The following is a 21,283-nucleotide window of genomic DNA, read 5'->3' as shown; positions in this document are numbered from 1 at the left end:
TACCTGCCACGTGGGAGGGTGGGATAGAGGGAACACCTGCAAGCACAGGGGGATCCGTGGAGCCAGTGGCTGACAGGGGCTGATTAATGCCAGGGACATGAGCACAAAGCATCTCACAAATAGTCCTTTCCAGAGGGAAAGAGCTAAATTAGGGCAGATGCAAAAGGCTGGTCTTGTGTTTCTCAGCAGCAAAGACTTAATACTAAATCCATGGGCTTTCCCCAGCAGTCTTTCTGTGCTCACTGGTGTGTTTATCCCCCGAGCTCTGGGAGGGGGTTGCTGCAACTAGAGGGGTTTGGGGCTCTCCTTCCCATGCCATTGGCTACTCCCACTGCTGTGCCATCAGCTGTCCCTGTTCCCATGCCTCTCTCTGGAGCCAGCCCGTGGGGTGACGGGCAGGGAAAGCCCAGCTGTGATGGCAGCATCCTCCAAGCAGGAGGAGAAGAGTGGAGACACAAACTCTGGGGGATCCCATCCCTACAGCCCCCACCTTCCTCCCAGAGCCACAGGGTGTCTGTAGGTGCTGCTGACGGGGGGATATCAGCCTGCTTCATGCTGGAAATTGTTTAACCAGCCTCATTCATTCTCCAGAGCCCTTGGATACACCTGCACATCCAGCCCCCTGCAGTAAGGTGACTCATTGCCATCCATCTGCAGCAGGCATGGGATAGGATTATGGTGGATGGCCTGCAACAGCCCATGCCTCTGACAGCATGGAACTCTCCTGGACTGGAGTTTTACTGAGCCCACTGGGTGCCTGAGCCAGGAAAGATTAATGAACATTCCTGAACTTGCTGGAGACCTTGGATTGCGGTTGGACTCTGAAGCTGTAACTGGAAACATGAGGAAACCAGGAAAGTGGTACTGCAGTGGGGGCTATTTTTTATACAGATGGAGAGACTCCAGAGGGGGAGCAGGGAGATGCTGCAGTGTAAGGTCAGGCACTTCAGAGCAGTGATTTACTACCTGGAGGGCTCCCACGTGCAAATGCATTGCCTCCATCTTACAGCAACTTGCAATCTCCACGTGCTGCATCCCTTCCCTCTGCCCCAGGTTGTTTCACTGTCCTCCAACACCCAGGACAGAACCCCAAAACTGAATTCAACAAAACCAAGGGCCATTCCCAGGCTCATCATTAATCTGCTGGAACATCTCAGGCCAGGGCTTCCCGTGGACCAGGCAGCCCTTTCCAGACCATTCCCAGCAGGGCTAGGAGCTGTCACGGGCAGGGGTGCTGGCAGAAGGGCATTGTGGTGTCAGAGGAAAGGTTAATAGCAGGACTTGCTCTGTTCCCTGACACCCAGCTTTGGTGTCAGAGTCAACCCAAGCACATTTCATTTACCAGTACAGAGAAAGCCACAAAAAACAATCACCATACCCACACTTGCACAGGCAGCACGGGCTCACTTCTCTGCCAGGAGAGAGACACATGAAGATGGAGCACAACTTTAATTGTAATTAAATCTTACAATGCTGCAGGTTGAATCATGTGGGTAACCAAGAGTGCAGCGAGCTTTGGCTCTCCCCAGGCTCGTGCAGTGCAGACACTTGCCCTGCATTTTGCTTTTGACAGATGTGCTCGGCCATGGCCACCAAGGGAGCAGGGGGGGTGGCCTCTGATTCCTGCTGGTGTGTCCAGGCAGGATGGAGCAGTAATTAACAGAGGGGGCAAGGACAAAGGGAGGTGCCATTTCCCTGAGACTGACCTGATCCTGTGGATGATTTCATCCTACAGCAAACCCAGGTGAGGGCCTGGCACTGGTGGAAGCAGGGCAGCAAACCTGCCCTGAGGCTTTGCTTCTCTACCAGAGATGGGGAGAAAGAGGGACCGATGGGTTTGGGGCCCTTCAGTCCCCGCCCAGCTGGAAATTTCAAGGGAAAGCTGGTGAATTATCACTACAGTTATTTTGCAGATGGAAGTGCCCTGGTGGTTTGAGGCTCTGGGTGAGCTCCCAGCTCCCATTCCAGCCCTGCCTCCAGCTGCCTCTGTGCTGGTGGGGATGTGGTGCAGGAGCAACTACAGCTGGAGGTGCCTGTGTGCAGGGAAGGGGCTCACCTGTCTCACCTCATCCAGCAAGGATGCTGAATTTTGGGTTCTCTGCAGAAGGTTCAGGCAGTGCTGGGATTGGTGAGAGGGCTCGGGTGCCAGAGGGTCTTCATGCCTCGAGGCTCTGAAGGATGCCACCCAGGGCTGCAGGGTGGCTCTGGGGGCCCAGGCTGGCACAGGACCCCCTCACTCTCCCAGGTGCCCTTGGCAGCAGCTCAGCCCTGCCGTGGGTCAGGGCTGGTGACTCACTGCCAGCCCTGGGAAGGCTGCAGAGCCACAGAGGGGGGAGCAGGAGTGTCTGACGGCTCCTCGGCCTCCTGATAGATATTCCTCTGCTGCTGCACGGAGAATCACTGCTGTCTCCATGTCAGAGCCCAGATTTGCAGTGCTGGCTGTGGATTTTTCCCTGCTGTACAGCTGGCCTGGCTGCTTGTCACCATATTTTTGTAGTTTTTAGGTTTTTTTCTAGGAATCTTTGAGGAAGCAGTGGCAGAGAAGCCAAAGATGCAGGATGCAGGTGGATAAGAACTCTCTGGCTGAGCCTGGATGGCTGGGAGGAGCATGGGCACTTATTCCTGCAAAATGAATACATTTCATCACCTCCTTCCACAAACTGCTGTGTTGAGGGCACTCCTCGTTCTTTCACTGATCCATAAAGTTCAGGGCTTGCCTTTTTAAATACCAAGAGGGGACACACCTACCTTCTTTCCAAAGTCTTGGAGCAGTGGAAGAAGCATTTGTGTCCCAAGCAAGATACCTTTTGGTGGGCAGCCTGTGCTGGGATGCAGCATGGGATCCAGGCAGAAGCCCCATTTGTCTGGGCCCTGGAAGGAGCCTCCCCATGACATTTTGGGAAAACATTTGTCTGTTTTTAGAGGCCATGGTGCACAGAGCCAGGGAGTCAGTACGTGAGTCCCAAGCACTGGCCCAGCCCTGTGCTGGGCACCAGGGCTCACGTGGGAAGCAGTCGTGCATCTCAGGGTGCTCGGAGCAGCCGCCTGCCCTGGGCTCATTAACATGATCGAGTCACAGGAGCTCCTGAAGCAGAAAGGTATTTGGGCAATGGCCTGCTGCCTCTTTTGGCCCCTGCTGGGTCAGGCTCTGATCGTGCTGGGGCCAGGGTCTTCCTCTGATTGCCACCACATCTCTGATTTGGGCCTTGAAGGTCCAAACCTTTCCGTTGGCCGGGCTGTGCAGGAGCGTGGCACGGCGGGTCTGCGGTGCCTGTGCCCAGCTCTCCCTGATTAATGTGAAACCCAGCCTCATGAATCATTCATGAAGCTTTATTTAGTATAATGATTTCTGACATCCAGTGCCTGGGAATAGCATTTTGGGACAGACCGTTTGCGACCGGCGAACTCCAGAAATAATGAGCTGACGTTTATCCCATCTGAACGGGGAACAGGCGGGAGGGGAGGGAGGGGGGGGCAAAGCAGCCGTGCCTCCTTCTGAGGGAATCACAGGTTGCTCCCTAATTAACCAAACGTGTAAAAGCTAAATATTGACATCGTGTCGCGGTTCCCCGTGCCTTGCCATCGCATTGCATGTTATTAACCTACATAGTGTCGGGGAAAGGAGCATCTGTGTGTGCCTTGGCATAGGCAGGGCTGAAGAGGCAGGAATTCCCCCATGCAGTGCTGCTGGTGGGACCTGAGGGAGCTGGGAAATGGCTTCCCCTCCACAGCTGGAGCTGGGGTGTGGCAGGAGCTCGTTGGGCTGCCCTACAGCAGAAATAGCCCACCCTTCTCGTCCATACTTCGCTTTAGGAAGGTGTTTGGTTCAGCGGGGAGGGACTCTCTGCAGATGAGTGACTCCACTTGGGAGGGCGTGGGCAGGTACCCTTATGCCTGTGCTGGTGGATTTGAGGGGTGATGATGAGTTTATGGACCTGAGCACGTGTAGGGTCTGAGCTGGGGTCTGTGTGTGAGCAGGGGCTGGTGCAGGGCCGGTGCCCATGGGAGATGCTTTGCTCTCTGCAAACTGCCTCCTGTGAGTTTCCAAGTGCTTTGCCAGCCTTTGCCAGAGCTGGTATTTGTGGAACATCCCAGCTGCTTGGCTGAATGCAGTCATCAGCCTCTCTGAGGGACTGCAGAGGGAGTGCCCCCCTGAGAGATGGGGCTACAAGGAGGGCAGGGGTGCTGGAGCTGGGCTGCCCTGCCTGTGCCACTGCCAGTCTCCTGCTGAGCCCTCACGTGTGCCTCCATGCAGCACGGCTTGCTGCAGAGAGGAGAGGTTTCTGCCTCCTTTTCTCTCTTTCTTCATGGGGACAAGGACTCCTGGCATGCAAGGATCTCCCTCAGCTACAGGGTGCTGTCAGTGCCTCATCTTTTTTGCCTTCCTTTTGGCTCTCTGGCTCAGGGAAGTCCTGCCAGCATCTGACAGGCTTCCTGGGCGTGCAACCGTGTGTGGCTGCAGCAGAGAGCAGCCTGCTGAGGATTCCTGGTGGGATGAAGGGGGGCTGGAGCCAAATGGCTCAGCACAGCTCTGCTGCCTCTTGGCTGTCGTGGGTCACGCAGAGCTGTCCTGTGCCAGACTGAAGGGCTTCGTCACAAGCAGCTTGTGACGTTTGGCAGCACTTTAGGCAGGAGAGGAATCACAGTGGACTGCTCTGACATCCCTCAGCCGTGGTCCCATCCCCTGTCTGACCCCCCAGCCTCACAGAGGGCTGTGTGCACTGCACGGCTGGGGCGATGTGCCAGAGCCAGGCAGAAGGGACAGCTCCCAGCCTGGCTCAAAGGCTTCCCAGGGGCAGACACAGCCTCCCTCCACTCTGCAATCCCAGGGCGTGGCTCCCCCGCTGCCCTCCCAGCATGGCAGGGGCTGGTGGTGCGTGGTGCCCATCACTGAGGAGGGTGGGAGGGCACTGGGAATGGTTAGTGGTGCATCATGAAGTAAGCCAAGGAAAAAGGCATCCCTGCGTCTTCAGAAAGAAAATGCTGGAGGGTATCAGCTGGCATGAGACAGCTCTGGCCCTGACCACCCTCGTGCTGCCACTGGAGGGTGTCTTGGTCCAGGTGAGGAGCTGGGTTTGCATGAATCATCCCACAGAAGAAAGCACAGAGTGAATTCATACATCTGTTGACCTTCAGCAGTGTGAGGATGGTTTATTTTTCTGCAGAGGTGTATATTTATTTATTTTATGGGAAGCAGAATGGTATTAACTCTTTTTCCTACCTGGAATACTGCTGCTCCTCAGCAGGAACAGTGAGAGCTGTGCACAGCACCTGACCATGGGCAGAGCCACTGCTGAGTGGACTCACTCAGCCCAGGGCATTTTCCCCTCTGGAACTGATGTGATTGCTGCATCCTGCTGGGACTACAGCTTTCCACTCCTGGGCTAGGCTAGCTAAATAACCCTCCCTTTTCAAAGGTTGTCAAAGCTGTAGTAATTCTTATTAGACTGGTTTGAATCATCTCTTGAAAAGGTCTCACATCACTCTTGTGCACCAAACTGTTCTGTATTCAGACCCCAACCACCCAGTCTCCCGAGCCAGAGCATAACATATGCAGGGAGAGGCTCCAAGAAAATATTGAAGATATTCTGCTGTGCTCTGGGTAAGACCTGACTTCTCCCTCCTCTTCCCTGTCTACATTTCAGAGTGGAACAAAGTGCACTGTGGAGCAAGGCTGCCCCTGTGATGCTGATGGTCCCTGGGTGACAGTGGTGACATGGGCAAAGCTGACTCTGTCTCAGAGCAGGAAGAGGGACCCCTCCAGGCTGTCACATGGAGATCTGGAGGCCCCAGGCAGCAGTTTTTGGGAGGATGAGCCCCTGCTGCCTTGGCCTTGTCTCTGCAGAGGAGCTGCTGCCCTGGGCACGGCATCCATCGGGCTGTGCTGGGAGACACTCCATGCCTGGAGCTCTGCGCTTAATCAAACCAATTAGCAATTTAATCTTGTTAACAAACCAAGATAATTGCAGCATTATCAAATTAGCCAGCTGTATGGAAATGCCTGCTTAATAGCTGATAATAGCTGGTCCTGACGGGGGAGGAGGGCTGTGATCTGTGACTAATGACGGTGGGAGGTGCAATCAGGCTGCTCTGCCCTGGTGCCAGCCCCATCCTGGGAGTGGGGATGGCTGGGGGAGTGCTGGGGTTCTGCCCCTCTCACCCCTCGGCTTGTGTGGCACAGCACTCCCCACGCAGAGGGTTGGGCTGGTGTCAGGAGTAGTTTTCCCCCAGAAGGACACTGCACTGGAAAAAAGCAATGTCTGAATTCACACTGAATTTATCTGATGAGCTCCCAGCTCTTGTTCTGCCTGTCCCTGCTGGATCACTTGGCGTTTCCAGCCTTCCTAACACTGCATGAGCTCTCCAGTTATCTCTGCCCTCCTGTGGCCAGGCTAAGCAGAGAGGCAGTTTTTCACCATAGGACTTTTTCCTTCTCAATCACTGAATAATTTCTGAGTCTTTGTCCCCCTTCTGTTCCTCCACGGGCGTGATCATAGAAGGACTCACTACAGCAGATGCTCTTCCCAGTTTTGGCCAGGGAGCTTCCAGTGTCTGCCTTGGGCCATGCTAAGGGGTCAATTCCCACAGCCAGAGGCTTCATCCTGCTGTATTTGGGTGGTTTAAATACATGGCCAGTTGCTGCTGCTCTCCAGATTGGCTCACTCGTGCCTGGCAGGATTGTGAGCTGAGCCCCTACACAGAACCAGCTCCTCTCTGATCCTCAGTGTGTGCAGACACACCGGGCTCATCTCCCAGTCTGGGCTGGGTCTGCTTCTTGAGAATGGGACATGCAAGCCTGGCATCAGCCCTGGGCTGGGGAGGGCTGGCAGGCGCTGTGTGGGCATCAGCAGGGGCTGGGTGATGCTCTGCCCCTGCAGCACACGGTGTAAGTGCCTGGCTCTGCTATTACACTGGGCAGAGGCCGGCAGGTCCCTCAGGCTGCACATGCTCTCTCTTGATGATATTTCTTGGCATTTCCTGAATTTTTGTCCCCGGCACTCAGCTGCACAAAAATGACAAGAACCCCTTGGAGCTGTGGCTTGAGGCTTTCCCAGGCAAGTTTCCTCAGCTGAATTTTCCCCACCAGCTCAGGGTTCAGCACCACTTGGGTATGTGTGGCCCTGGATGGATTCTCTCCCTGAAGCCAGTCCCTAACCACACTATGGGTGTGTAGCCAGAATGTTTCCATTCTCCTCCACAGGCAGAAATTCTGGGGTGAAATTCAGCAGTGGGGCTGTGTGCCAGGATGGGCCCAAAGAGGGGCAGGAGGAGGTGGGGAAAGGAGTCACACACCACAGGCACCTCTGAGACAAGCCTTTTATTTGGTAAACCAGCAGTGGAGAAGCAGAGGGAGAGGGCAGGCAGGTAGCACATAGCACTGCACAGCAGCTGTTATGGAGTGATCCTGGGGCCGAGGTGGCCTGAGCATGGGCTGGGGCCGGAGGTGGCGTGGGGATGCTGAGATGGCCCTCGATCTGTCCTGGGAGCAGGAGCTCACACTGGTGAAAGGGAGAGAAAGAAGGTTGGATCTGGTGTTCAGAGTAACCTCAGCCCACGTGTTTGTCCAGCAGCCTGACAGAGGAGGGCTCTGGCAGCTGGACACAGCCCATCATCATCACATCCCCTTTGCTCCCCGGGAGCTGGGCACAGGCAGGGGGGCTCCTGAGCTCCTACCGATATGCGTGCCGGATGGCTTCGAGATGCATTTCCTGCCACAGAAGGTGGGGCAGCACCTCTTGAACCGGGGGCACTGCCGGTTGTTGAAGCACCGGTTCGGCGGGTTGTGCAGCGCGCAGGTGATGCGGACGGGTGGGCAGGACCAGGCGCTGCCTGCAACAGGAGGGACTTGTTTGCTCCAGGGCAGCTGAGGGGCCCTGGGGAGATGCTGCCCAGCAAAGACCCCTCTCCTCTCCCTTCCCCTCCCACAGGATCCTTGTAAACATGACTCCTTCCCAGCCCCTGAGCTTTTCCTCCCTGTCCCTTACCCTGGGACATCCCATACCTGTTGGCAGTTCTGCCCAGAGGATGAGCATCCCCACCAGGAGGAGAGCGGCCACCGACCTCATGCTGCCGTGTCCCTGAGAGGTGTGAGAGCTGTGGCACACGGACATTTAAACCCTTTGGGAGGATGGGCATGGGGAACAGGATGTTTGCACTTTTTTTCCTCTGCCTATTGCGTTGTGTGTTCTGGAAGGCTTTTGCACAAGACACAAAGGGGATTGTTCAATAGCTGGGGCTGAGAGGCCAAGGGAAGATGGTCCAGGGCAACGTTCCCCAGGCATGCTGGAGGCAGTGCAGCTGCTTTCTCCTGGGCAAGGATCCTTCTGCAGGAGAAACCATTGTGGTGACCGTGGTGTGTTCCCTTCTGGGGGTCTATTCAGTGGGTTTGCCCTCTGTACTTTGCTTGCACATGGACCCGCAAACCAAACCTTCCAGCACAATCCAGATCAGCCTGAGGCTGCCTGTACCTTCCCAGGAATGATCTTTGGGGGTCACCTGAACCATTCCTTGTCTGGAGGGCAAAGGTTCCACCAGCGTTCAGCCCTCCATCTGTTCCTGCCTTCCAAGGAAATGCTGCACACACTCACCCCTCTTTCCCCAGCCTGCAGGCAAAGCCGTTTTCTTTAAGTGCCCTTGGGCAATGGGAAGTTGCTCCATTTCCCACCGATGGGTCAATGGCCCCCTCACCTTGTGTAAGGGGTTCCTGGAGCCTTTCTGTGGCACTTGTGGGGCTGGCAGGTAACCAAGCTGTGCTGGAAGCAAACTCTGGGAATGTCCCTGGGAGGCGAGGGCTCCTGCAGCCAAACACTCCCCATCCCGGCAAAGAGCAGCTGGGGCAGCCCCTGATTTTGTAACCAGGAGGGCTGAGGAGCAGCAAGAGCCCAACATCACCCCTAGATGATCTGGGCAGCCCCTGAGCCGCCCACCATTGCACTGCCCCAGCCTCTGGAGCTGCCACTTTCCATCCAGGGCACGGTGGGCATCTCCCTGTGCTGCTTCCTTTTCAGCTTTCCGTTCTCAAGTCTTCATGGGCCACATTAACTTCCTGGCTATCTGTTAATTATTGTCCAATTTCCCTGTTAACTCTGGGGCTGCATTTAGCTCTTTGTAAAGTCATTTATTAAATAACCAGCAGAGGATGTAGCCAACCCAAACAGACTTTCTGGGCTGTGCACCAACAATTTAGCACTTTAAATGAGAAATACAAGCATTGGATTAATTTTTAAGCAATCCTTTGGCATTCAGCTGCTGTTGGGGCTGGAGAGGACAATGCTGTGCTCCCATTTGGTGCCAAGATCCAGCTGAGGTGGGGCTTGGACCTGTGCCTCCAAGGGAGGAGAAAAGACTAAGGAACAAGGCTTGGATGAAGCTGCAGAGAAGATGGAGGGGAAGAAATCTATCTGAAGCATATTCAGCAGTGCTTTACTCATAGCAGGGGGAAAGGTCTGAACTCTTTCTGTTGTAAACTCCCCCAGAATAAGCAGGAGCCAGGCATTTGTGGGCACAGGATTGCCTGCAGGCCCTGTGCTGCTCTCTGCTGCATGTGCAGCACCCGTGGCCCCAGGGTCCCTCAGAGCAGTCCCCATTCCATATGGCTCATGTTCTTCTACATGAAAACCCCTCTCTGAGCCTCCTCCCGAGGCAGCAGGGCCTGAGCTTGAGCTGTGGGATGCTGAGAATGCTGTGGCAGATGCTCCGGTTCGTATTCCCTGGGGATGCAAAGGATGAGACCAGTAGCTCCGGGTCCCCCAGCCTTAGAAAGGTGCACAGAGTGCCCAAGGAACAGCTCGTGCCCTGCAAAGCAGCCCGTGTCCCCCACCAGGTGATGCAGTGCTTTCAGGCTGATGGTGACCTTCATCTGTCAATCCCCCCCTCCATCCAACCCTGCATTCCCCAGCTCATGGATGAGGATTTCCTCCAGCACCCCGGGGTGCCCAGGAGAAGGGGGTGCCCGCAGATCAGAGCACCCTCCAGAGCGCCGGTGTCTGGTGCCACCTAGTGAAGAGACATTAATGAGGCTCTGCAGGACCAGGCCCTGCCCAGGTCCCAGCTGGGATCCCACGGAACAGGGACCGCTGGGATTTGCCTCTCCTGGGACCAAGAGCGTGCAAAGCAAATGAAAGCTGAGTGTGACTTCTGTCAGTGGGACCCCTCTGTGCACAGGTACCCCCAGCCCTGGGGAGGCCATGCCAGCACCCTCAGACACCTCCAGCCCTGGGAACCCAGAGCAGGTGAAACCACAACTCTAGAAACGCTGCATGTGCTGAAAACAAATGCAAAGAGAGGTGGGGTGTGAAATACAAAGAGTATTTATTTACAGAAGAGCAGCAAAAATGATGAACCATGAAACATATTTATAAGAGAAGAACTTTTAGAAAAACAGCAAGTTTTAAAACATATTTACATCCTAAACATCTTCATAAAAACAACGATGAAACGTATTTACAGAGGCACTACAAAACAAAATCTAAATCACGTGTACAGAAGACCGACATCCACGTCCTCCATCTCCGTCAGTCCTGGAAGAGAACAAGCAGCAGGGTCAGTGCAGTTTGGCACTGCTGGGTGTTCCCTGTGCCCCCAGCCTGGCACACGCTGGGCACAGCGGGACTCTGGCGCCAGGCCTGAGCCCGGCTGGGGATGGGAGCCGAGCCCCAGGCGCTGGCACGTGGCTTGTGTAGCCCAAAGCAGGCACAGGGCAGGCAGGGGGTGGGGGTTGTGCCACCACAACGCCAAGCACGGGCACCGTGTCCCTGAGCGGGGCCACCCAGCCCAGTCCCAGCCTGGCGGCAGTGACCCCCTGTCCCTGGGGCAGGGCATGGCCAGGACGGGCCTGTCCTGCTGCTGGGGGTCTTCATCCCAGCACCATGTCCTCCTCCTCATCTTCCTGCTCAAGATCCATCTCCTCCTCTGTGTCCTCCTCCAGATCTATCTCCATCCCTTCCTCACTATCCAATCCCATATCGATTTCCATCTCCTCTCCCATGTCTCTGGCAGCTTCATCAGGGGGCACAATCTCAGAATGGGGTCCCTGTCCCACACCATCCCCACAGAGCTCCAGCCCCCCGGGCGGTCGAGGGGTGCCCACCTGCATGGAACGGCCCCGTACCATCCTCAGGATGAGGGAGCATCCTGCTGGGATGGGGGACAAGATCCACACAGCAGCTGCTGCTCAGGACTGCTGGGGATTGAAGGGAGCAGGGCAGGACAGTGTGCTGGGAGCAGGAGGAAGGGTGGTCTCTGAGCAGGGGGAAGGGCTGTCTCAGAGCACAGCCAGGGTTGGTCAGGGCAGAGGCTGCACTGGGAGCTGCACAAAGGTGTGATGGCAGCAGGGGAATGGCTGCGCTGTGCTGGGTGCTGGGTGCTGGCCATTCCACATGGAACACGGGCACAGCTCTGGCAGCTGGGATGTCACAGGAGTTGTGGGGATGGGGACCAGAGAATGATGGGATCCTTGAATGGTTTGTCTTGGAAGGGACCCTTAAAATCATCTCATTCCAACCTGAGCAACCTCCCACCACCCCAGGTTGCTGAAGGCTCCGTCCAACCGGCCCTTCAATGTTCCCAGGGACGGAGTCCCCTCAGTCCCCTCCAGCCTGACTGGAAGAAAACATCTCCCTTAGATCGACCCTAAATCGCCCTCCTTCAGTTCAAGCTGTGCCCCCTTGTCCTCTCCCCACAGGCCCTGCTGAACACTCTGTCCCAGCTTTCCTCTGGGCCCCTTCAGCTCCTGCCCGGCCGCACTGAGGCCTCCCCGGGGCCTTCTCTTCTCCCGCCTCAGCAACCCCAACTCTGGCAGCCTTTCCTCAGGGCACAGGGGCTCCAGCCCTCGCAGCACCTCGCAGGCCTCCTCTGCACTCTCTCAGCAGCTCCATGTCCTGCCTGTGCTGAGCACTCAGTGCTGGAGGCCGCGATGAGCCCTGCAGGGGCTGCAGCTTCCTGGGGAACAGTGGGGAATGGGGGGTTACCCCTGCAGAGGAAGCAAACACACTTTTGTGCTTAGAGAAAGGCAGGAAGATGCTGCTGGTTCTTTGTGGAGTGTGCAGGGACGTGTCAGGAGCAGGTCCTGTGTGTCCCTGTCCCAGCACACAGCCCAGAGCAGCTCCATGGGGCGCCTGGGCCGGGCCGCGGGTCCATCCCCAGCTCAGCTCACAGATCCCTGTGTTCCAACAAGCACAGGCTCCAAAGCAAACCCTGCCAATGGGGACACGGCGTCCATGCCATGCTGGCTCCCTCCAGGTGAGCCTTGGCCTGCAGCATCCTGGCTTGCTCACCCAGCAAAGATTTCCCCAAAGGATTGGTGGAGCCTGAGCACAGCAGACCTTGCAAAAGCCAGAGACCCCCATCCTGATGCAGAGGTGTCTCCGGGACTCTGAAGCCCTGCTGAAAGGAGAGGCACGGGGCATACAAATCTTCAGGGGGTTTATTGTCAAGATAGAAATTCCTTTAAAGAAAAGATGAGTTTCAAAATAGCACTGCTCTGCTCTCAAAATTAAATATACATAGATATATACAACACACATACATATTGGTAGAATAATGACCATTTTGCTATGTGATTATAAAACCAAACAAGATAATACCGGTTCCCAAATAATTCTGCCAAACCAGGGCAAGGGGATCTGACAATTCCTGCCACCCACTGTCCCATGGGAGCCCACCTGGGCACCATGGCAGGAGCAGGACAGGGATTGCTGACCCTGCCTGTGCCACCCACCTCTTCTTGCCCCACCACTTGGCAGCGGAGGCTGAGACAAGAGAAACTCTCAGGGTGACACCACTGTAGGTTTTTCCTCTTGCAGAGCAGCTTGCCAGGCTCTGGGGGGGCCGTGCAGGGCTGGGTCATCCTGGTTGCTCTGTGGAAAGGCCGGGTGTCCCATCTGCCCAAAGACCTGTCTGGCCACACAGTCATCTCCCCTCATACCAGGCCTTCCAGCTGGGAGGAACGAGGCAACAGTGACGGGTGAAACCCATTGGCTTCACAGCAGAGGTTTTGATCAAGGTCCTTTCTGGTGTTCTCAGGATTTTTTTTAAAAATACAATCCACATCGCCCTGTGGATTTTGAGATATAAGAACAAACACTGATGCTTTACCATAACCTAGCAATAACAATGCCATGTAGCTACTGTACATCCCTGTGCCCCGAGTGCTGCAGCCCTCTGCCAGGATCACTTCTTGTTGGCAATCTGCTTTTCCAACTCTTCAAGTCTGGCCGTCATCTGAGCAAGTGAAGGTGCTAAGGAAACAGCGTGAGCCGGACATGGTGGGGGGCAAAGAGCTTTTTGCCCTTGAAGAAGCCTAAAATCCTCCCCAGCTCTGTTAACTGTCCCTCCCTTCCCTGGGTGGGCTCTGTCCCCAGTGCCCTGCACCCAAGCCAGCCCAGGTTTCACCATAAAGGATATTTTTCTCAGTCAGGCTCTGCAGGATGGCCACGGTGTTCGTCTGGAACTGCACCAGCGCCTCGCACTCGCACGGGCTGCGGATCTCTGTGTGCCCTTTGCCTTCCTCTGGGATGGGGGGTTTGGCTGCAGTCAGAGCCACAGCCCCACAGGGCCCCCACGGCTCTGCCTTGTCCTGTACAACTCCCTTGTCCCTACAGCCACCCACCAGGACTGGACAGTGACAGACACACAAACCACCCCGACTGGCTCTGTAGGGACAAGAGGACCCCCCCGGCTTGGGGCCGAGTCCCCTGCTGTGCCCAGGAGCACCCACCTGGGCAGATGTTCAGTGAGAAGTTCTCCACAAGGTGGGTCATGGTGGTGAAGTCTGCTGAGTAGGAGAAGTGCTGCTCCACCGGCTCGGAGGCGATGGCTCTCAGCTCCTCTTCCACGGCCTTTCCGACACCCACAGCAAACATGACGATCCCTGTGTGGCAAGGACAGATCCTGAGCACTGCACTGGCCATCCCACATCAAGCAGCCCCAAGCCCAGAGGGAGCAAAGCCGAGGATGCAGCGATTTTCTCTGGGCTTCCCAAACACATTGCAGGAACTCAGGAAGGAGGGGCAGGAGTGAGGCAGCGCTGTGGTGGTGCAGGCTGCTGCATGAAGGATGCTGCTCAGAGCACCCTGCAACACCACAACACAATGGTCTGCCCCTGCCGGCCCAGGGGACGCAGCCCCCAAGGCTGGAATGCTGCAGCCTCTCCCCAAGACAGCCACCCCCAGGAACCATCCCAGAATGCCCAAAGCACTGCGACCTGGGGTTCCCCAGACCCCCACACCTGACTCCTTTGCTCTCCTGGCCCATTCGGAGATGTCGTCCTGGGAGCGTCCATCGGTGAAGACAAGCCCAATTCTGGGGATGTTGTGGGAGAGAGGCCTGGCACCTTCCAGCTCAGAGAAGCTGTGCTCCACCATGTGCTTGAGGGCAAGGCCTGTCATGGTGCCTTTCTCCATGTACTCCACATCCATCACCGCCTTCTTGATCTCATCCGCGCTGTGGTACTTGTTGAGGGGGAACTCGGTGCGGACACGGCTGGAGTACTGCACCAGTCCCACCCGTGTGCCGTGGGGGGACACGTCCAGCAGGTCCACGATGCGGTTCACAAACTGCTTCACCAGCTCAAAGTTTTGGGGACGGACACTCTTGGAGCCATCGATCACCATCACCAGGTCGACGTGCCCAGCTCCACACTCTGCAGGCACGGGGGAGATGAGAGGGGACCAGCCTGGCTGTGGGCACTGTTAGAGTGAAGGTGCCCGGGGCTGGGGCAGAGCTTCTGGGCTTCAGGACACTCTGGGGAGCCCCTGGAACTGCAGCTGGGAAGTGGGGCAAAGCATACCCAAAGGACTTGGCCCAAAAACCTCCACCAACACCCCAACACCCTGTGAAAGTCTTTCCTAGGTCTCTCTTTTCCTGAACCTTTCCTCAAAGCTATTGCATCTTCTGGGCCATGTTTCTGAGGACACAACCATCCATCCCTGCAGCAGCCAGCGTGCTCCCCCAAGCACTGCCAGCTCTCCATCCTCTTCCAATCTAGCTCAAAGTCCCGCTTAGAGTCCCCCAGCCCAGTTTCAGGTGATCCCTCCCCAGGAGAGCCCGGACAAGGAGAATGCCAAGAGCCATGTCCCAGTACTCACTGCTGCATGTCTTCCCATCAGCCTGGAGCTGCTGGCCTTCAGGGCACATGCAGTGGTAGGAGCCCTCTGTGCTCACACACCTGAACTCGCAGCCGTGATCCACCCCATTGCAGAGGTCGGTGGCTGGAAGACAAGCCAAGGGCATGGGGTGATCCCCATTCAGATGGGCTGGTTTGGGAACAGCCCTTCCCCTGGGGACAGGCCAGGACATAAAGGAATCTGCCACACACACAGCCTGTGCCGTGTGCCACGCTGGCACCTACCCCTGCAGGACTTGCCATCGGGCTGGAGCGTGTACCCACTGCGGCAGCGGCAGTAGTGCCCGTTGGGAATGCTCACACACTCGTGCTGGCAGCTGTGGTTTCCAAAGCTGCAGTAATCCATCACTGGTGGGAGAAGGAGAAGCCATGGCAGAAAGGCACAGACAAGAGGAGAGGCAGAACGAGGAGCAAAGGAAGAAGGGACAGGGAGGGAGACCATCACTTACTGATGCAGCTCCTCTTGTTCTGACCAAGGTAGTAACCTGGCCGGCAGCGGCATGAGTACGACCCCCGAGCGCTGACACAGTGGTGCTGACAGCCGTGTGTCCCATCTGCACAGGCATCCATGGCTGCAGGGGAACAGGACACCCATCACCCTCCTGTCCCAGCCTCCCTGGGACCGCTCCAGGGCTTCAAAGCAGCTCCCAGCACCATGAGACAAGCAGGAAAAGTCCTGGTGTGGTGACCAGGCTGATTAACACAGCTTTGCACTAAAATACAGGGGAAAAACCGTGTGCTCATCAGTGCTGGGATGTGCATTCTCTGATACACACTGCCCAGACCCCCTCAGATGACAGGCCATGTGACCCCCAAGTGTCCCATCCCAGAGGGGTGGCCAGGATTTGGCAACACTGCATGTCCACAGTCATTACAGACCCGGGAAGCAGAGGGCCCAGTGAACAGATCTCCAGGCTGCTGCTGGCCTTGCTGGGTCCTCTGCTGTGTCCCAGCTTCCCTCCACAGGACCCATAACCACAAGCTCCCTATGAGAGTTGGGATAATAAAAAGAGTTTTTACGGGAACAGGTCTTTCCATCCACGTTGAGCCTGTAGCCAGGGTTGCACTCGCAGTAGAAGGAGCCAGGGGTGCTGACACAGCTGTGCTGGCAGCCGTGCTCCTGCTCCACACACATGTCCACCCCTGCAAGACAGAACGGGCATCAGAATGGCCCGTGGGCACACCGGATGCATGGGACCCCAGCTCTGGAATATGCCCTGTCCCTGCAGCAGAAGCCACTGGGATGACCCGCACTGCCCCAGCCCTGCCAGCCCCAGTGCTCAGCCACTGATTTCCAGTGCACAGACACGGACACTGTGCGGTGCCCTGCCCCATCACCTCACTGGGGAGGTTGCTTCCCCATCCACACCGCTCCTAGCACGGGCAGTGGCCCCAAACACCCCTCTGAAGGTCATTCTATCCCCGGGGAGGAGCAGACACCAGGGCCACCCTTGCCACTCCGCAGCAGCAGATCTCGCTCACCGCAAAGCTTGTCCTGGAACTGCTTCCCAAACTGCTGGATGAGCTCAAAGGACTCCACCAGGAAGACGTGCTCCTCCAGCGGCGGCGAGGCCATGGCCCGCAGCGAGTTCATGTCTGCCCGCTGGATGCCCACGGCGTAGATCTCGATGCCGGCGTTCCGGGCCTGGGTGGCCACCTCGGTGACCCGGTCCTGGGGTCTCCCGTCCGTCACGATGATGGCGATGCGGGGGATCTTCTTGTGCGGAGGCCGCGCGCCCTCCTGCGCGGTGAAGGCCACGTTCATGACGTACTGGATGGCCAGCCCCGTCATGGTGCCCTGGGCCAGCGGGATGATGCTGTTGATGGCCCTCTCCATGTCCGCCCGCGTGAAGAAGGTCTTGAGGGAGAAGACGTTCTGCACCTGGCTGGAGTACTGGATCACCCCCACCCGCGTGGCGTTGGGGCCCACGTCCAGGTTGCCGATGATGTCGATCATGAAGCGCCGCATGGTCTCGAACTCGAAGGGGCGCACGCTGCGGGAGCTGTCGATCACAAACACGATGTCCAGGGGGCCCGTCCGGCACCTCAGGGCTGGAGAGGGGTAAAGAGATGGTTCAGCCTCGTGGCTGTCTGCGGGGAGCAGGTCTGGGAGCAGAGACATCCTTGCTGGGTGGCTGCAGGAGTGCTCAGTCAGGGACGGAGAGAGCAGGTCTGGGTAGACCCCACAAACCAGCACCTCCCCACTGCCCAGTAAAGTCATGGAAGATGCTGGTAGAGCAAGAGCAGGGCCAACAGGCTGGGGAGACATGCCTGGCTGGGGGTTGTTGTGGTTGGGTATTTTTTTTCAGGGCAGAAAATGAGGCAAAAAAAGCAAAGCTAAGGGCATGCACACAGTGGGGATTGAGCCAAAGATCCTCTCTTGGACACAAGGATGCTACTTCCAGTGAAAATTGGGAGATTGTTTAGCAAGTTAAATGCCAATGAACATATTTTGCTTGGCTTGTGTGCACCCAAGCCTGGGAGAACTTGGCCCTAATGGAAAGCAAACAGTTTGAGTCCCCTGGGATGATGCCCAGGCCTCAGCTGTCATCTCAACTGCTCTGAAGGTCTCTGAGACATACCCATTCCTTTCTCCATTTGGTACCTTCACTGGTTTTAAACTGAAATTCATATAGATCCCTCTGCCCTGAAAGGAGAGAGGCTGCTCTCCCTGGGTTTGCTTTGTCCCCCCTCACACTGGAGACTGATGCAAGGAGGAGGTTCCCCCTCATGCCTGCATGTCCTGCTGAGGTCGCAGCCCATGGGGAGGAGGGCCACAAGCCCTGAGCTGGGCTGTGCCAAAGCAGGGGATATGCCCAGAGCAAGTGGCACCAGATCCACCATGCTGGGGACAGGCTCAGGCTCCCACCCCCCAGGGCAGGGCTGGTAAGTTTGGGCCTCACATTTGTGGGGAATCTCCATCCTCCTGGGGATGCCTCCAAAGAAGAGGTGTCATGACCCCACCTCACACAGCAAGTTGTCACCCTAGGGCTCCACTGCCCTGATGCTCTCGGTTCTCTCTCCTCCCCACCATTTGGGGCTCACCTGCAGGTTTTGGTCTGGCTTCCAGTGTTGTCAGGAGAAGCAGGAGGAGAGCAGCAACAGGCAGGAGCTTCATCATGGCTCTGCAAGTCCACACAGTTCCAGGGCTGTAAGGATGTGCTGCAGGGAGAAGACAATGTGGAATCAGTGCAGAGGGTGGGCTGGGCCACAGGGTGACATCCACCTGCAGGGGGTGTCCCCAGGCGGTGCCAAAAACCCTAAGCAGCAGTTTTGACAGATCCATCCCCAAACTTCTCTGAACGCACGTGGGATCTTCCCCATTCAAGGCCTGGCAGTCTCAGCACAGTTCAGTGGCATTGCAGCAGCACCACTCTGCCAAAGGCTCTCATTTTCTGCTCTGGGTGGAGCTGGCCATTGGACAAGCCTTATTTTCACTTGCAAACCAGGCAGATGGAATGTTCATCCAAATGCTTTTTCCCTGACTGTGTGGCTGCTCTCCACAGCCAGTGGAGAGTGGGAAAGCTGCACCCAGGGATGCAGAGCACCAGCACTCCTGACACACCTGCACGGCAATAGAAGCCCTCAGATGAAATGCCAGCATCGACAAAACCTGCTCAGAAGTCTCTCAAAGTCACTGGCAAATATCATTTTTCCAAGAAGTTCCATAAATGTAAACTGGTTACCCAAAACCTCAGCTTGTCACTTCTCTCCCTCCCTGCCCTGCCTCTGTGTTGCCCTGCCTCGCCTTTCCCTCCCTCTCCTGGCACCTGCAGGGACATGGATTTATTTTGTTTATTTTTATTCCAACTCTGGTTGGAAACCCAAGGTGCTGAGGATGGAAATGCCACAGATAATGCAACTTTCCCTGGGAGACATGCAGTGCCAGGATTGGGCACAGATACTGGAAGGCTGCTTTTTTTTAAAAAAAAAAAAAAAAGCACACAGAAATTCATTTTATCGGTAGTTATCAGCCGATATTTATTTAGCCCCAGGAGGTCTCAGTTGCAATTCATCACCAGGGCTGCTGTTTAATTGCTCAGTGGTTACGTGCAGCCCTGAACACCATGTCTTTGACAGCAGGGACACTGATAATAGGTTTCACAGCTGCATCTTAAAACTGTCTCCAGACTCAGTGTTCACACCTGGAAAACTGCACTGAAGAATGAGAAGAAGGACAGAAAAGGGCTACAAGAAGAAACTGGAATATCAGTCTCAAAGGGCCTGTCCCTGGAGGTGAGCAGACCACCAGCCCAGGGTGCAGTGACTCTGCAGTGGTATCAGAACCATGCAGAAAGCCAGTGGGACCGCTCTGGGGTGAGGGGACGAGTGGGGGTGGCAGCCTGCAGGTGTTTTCTAGCAAGCCATGGGGCCGAGGTGAGCATTGCTTGTGGCCTGCAGCGCTCAGGTGCCTTTGTCCCCTCACGAGAGCACCACGAGCAAGCAGAGAGGCAAACAGCCCCTGCTATCCCAGCTTCATTTCCCTACTTATTTAGCAGATTCTTTTTCCAAGTCTTCTTTCCTGGGAGAAAGCACTCACTAACCACTAAATATTTTTGGGACAGCTACACCACCTCTAACACTTTTCCAGCTCTCTGCTCTCCACACCTCCCTGCAGTGGCAGGCTGGTGTGGAGCCTGTGTCTCACAGCAGCCACACAGCTTCAGAGCCAGCCCAGAGAGAGGAATGAGCTGTTGGGCCAGGAACCAAGAAGGAGAAAACCAGTTCAGGACTGATCTATTTTTAACAACATCTCAGCTCGGGATGAAGTCTTGGCGCTCCCCACGGGTGGAAGGGCTGATGCTGCCTGGACAGGCCAGGGCATGGCAGCTCAGCCATCCATCCAGCGCTGTCCTGGAAGCAAAAATGAGGCTGGGACAGTGTCCTGGGCTGATTCAATAGAACACCCAGCCCTGCCTCAGCAGCAGCAAGGCTGATGAGGACTGGGAAGCAAAGGAGATGGGACAGATGTCCCCCGGTATCTCTCCCACCAACCCACATGGGGCAACATCCCTGCTCACTCCCCTGGGGCTGGCAGCACTGAAGCCCCATGGAGGGGCTCCCCACACCCTGAGGGTGCCCACATCACCCCCTCAAGCCCCTGTTGCCATGCAGGAGTGGGAGGGAGAGGGGTGGGAAGCGAGCGGCTGGCAGGCAGGTGCTGCGAGGGAAGGCAAACACGGGGCGGCTGCAACAGCAGAGACCTTGAGATAATGCTGAGCTATAAAGGAAAAAAGGTCCAGGCAGGGAGAGTGCTGCTGGCTGGGCTGGCTCAGCCAAAATCCGTAGCAGCTGAGCCGAGAGGGACGCCTGGCCCATCTCCTGACCTTTCTGAGCAACGCATGGGGAAAACCAGTCATGGCTTTTCACTGCTGAAGGAGATGCTCAGGACATGGCACGAAGAGGGTGAGCAAGGGAAGAGCCACATGTAAGGACAGAAGGTTAACAAAGACCTCGGTGTCCTCTTGACTCTCCTCATGATCTCGGCCAAGGAGGACATGGAGATGGATCCCCAAACAGGTAAGCCAGCACACCTTCCCTGGGCACCTCCTCTGGGCACCTTCCTCAGCAGTGCTGCTCCCCAGGGCACTTGCATCCCTCCCTGCTCCGCCACTTGTCCGTCTGCTCTCCCTGCCAAGTGCTGAGTTTCGGGAAAAACAGCCGCTTCGGGTTTCAGCGTGGCCTCCTTGGCAGCTCTCTGCTGGCTACAGGTGAACAGAAACGCTCTGAATGTTCCCCTTCTGGTTCATCCAGATGGTCACAGGCTGGACCTGGGGGCACCCTCCCTTTGGGCAAGTCCAAAGGACAGGGCACAGCAGGGAGCAGGGTGAGGAATGCTGCTGGCTCCCTACCCTGCTTCCTGTTATAGGGGAGGGGATGAAGCAGATGGAGAAAGGAGGGGTGAAAGGCTCAGGAGGTGGCAGTGCTCTCACAGGAAAGCCCTGACCACACTGTCATCTGGAAGGAAAGCAGGTTGTGGACCATGGCTATGGAGTCATGAGCCAGCTCTCAGGTACAACCACACGCATGGTTTCATACATCCGACATCTGGGCACATCAACCTCCCGCTGAGATTTACGTTTCCATCAAAAAACACAGGACTCCAGACACCTGCCTGGGCTTGGCAGTCCTTTGGCACGTTGTGGGAGCAGCAACATC

At 56.4% G+C, this 21,283-nt stretch overlaps 2 protein-coding genes across 2 annotated transcripts; both read right to left on the bottom strand.

Annotated features, from left to right (window-relative positions):
- Positions 1-7,303: 7,303 nt before the first annotated feature.
- Positions 7,304-8,067, bottom strand: LOC126639253 (caltrin-like protein 2). The gene is made up of 3 exons (XM_050313911.1): positions 8,003-8,067; positions 7,675-7,830; positions 7,304-7,499 (listed from the first exon to the last, which is right to left on the bottom strand). The coding sequence occupies exons 1-3, from the start codon at positions 8,064-8,066 to the stop codon at positions 7,495-7,497; spliced, it is 225 nt and encodes a 74-aa protein (XP_050169868.1). The 5' UTR covers position 8,067; the 3' UTR covers positions 7,304-7,494.
- Positions 8,068-13,010: 4,943 nt separating this feature from the next.
- MATN4 (matrilin 4) lies at positions 13,011-18,242 on the bottom strand. The gene is made up of 9 exons (XM_050313747.1): positions 18,170-18,242; positions 17,596-17,601; positions 16,607-17,176; positions 16,145-16,267; positions 14,811-14,831; positions 14,228-14,632; positions 13,718-13,870; positions 13,405-13,509; positions 13,011-13,229 (listed from the first exon to the last, which is right to left on the bottom strand). The coding sequence occupies exons 1-9, from the start codon at positions 18,240-18,242 to the stop codon at positions 13,171-13,173; spliced, it is 1,515 nt and encodes a 504-aa protein (XP_050169704.1). The 3' UTR covers positions 13,011-13,170.
- Positions 18,243-21,283: the final 3,041 nt, after the last annotated feature.

The sequence above is a fragment of the Myiozetetes cayanensis genome, unplaced genomic scaffold (genome assembly GCF_022539395.1).
Source record: "Myiozetetes cayanensis isolate MyiCay16 unplaced genomic scaffold, myiCay2020 scf19, whole genome shotgun sequence".
In the NCBI taxonomy this organism is placed as follows: domain Eukaryota; kingdom Metazoa; phylum Chordata; class Aves; order Passeriformes; family Tyrannidae; genus Myiozetetes; species Myiozetetes cayanensis.
This window is presented reverse-complemented; position numbering and strand designations above follow the sequence as displayed.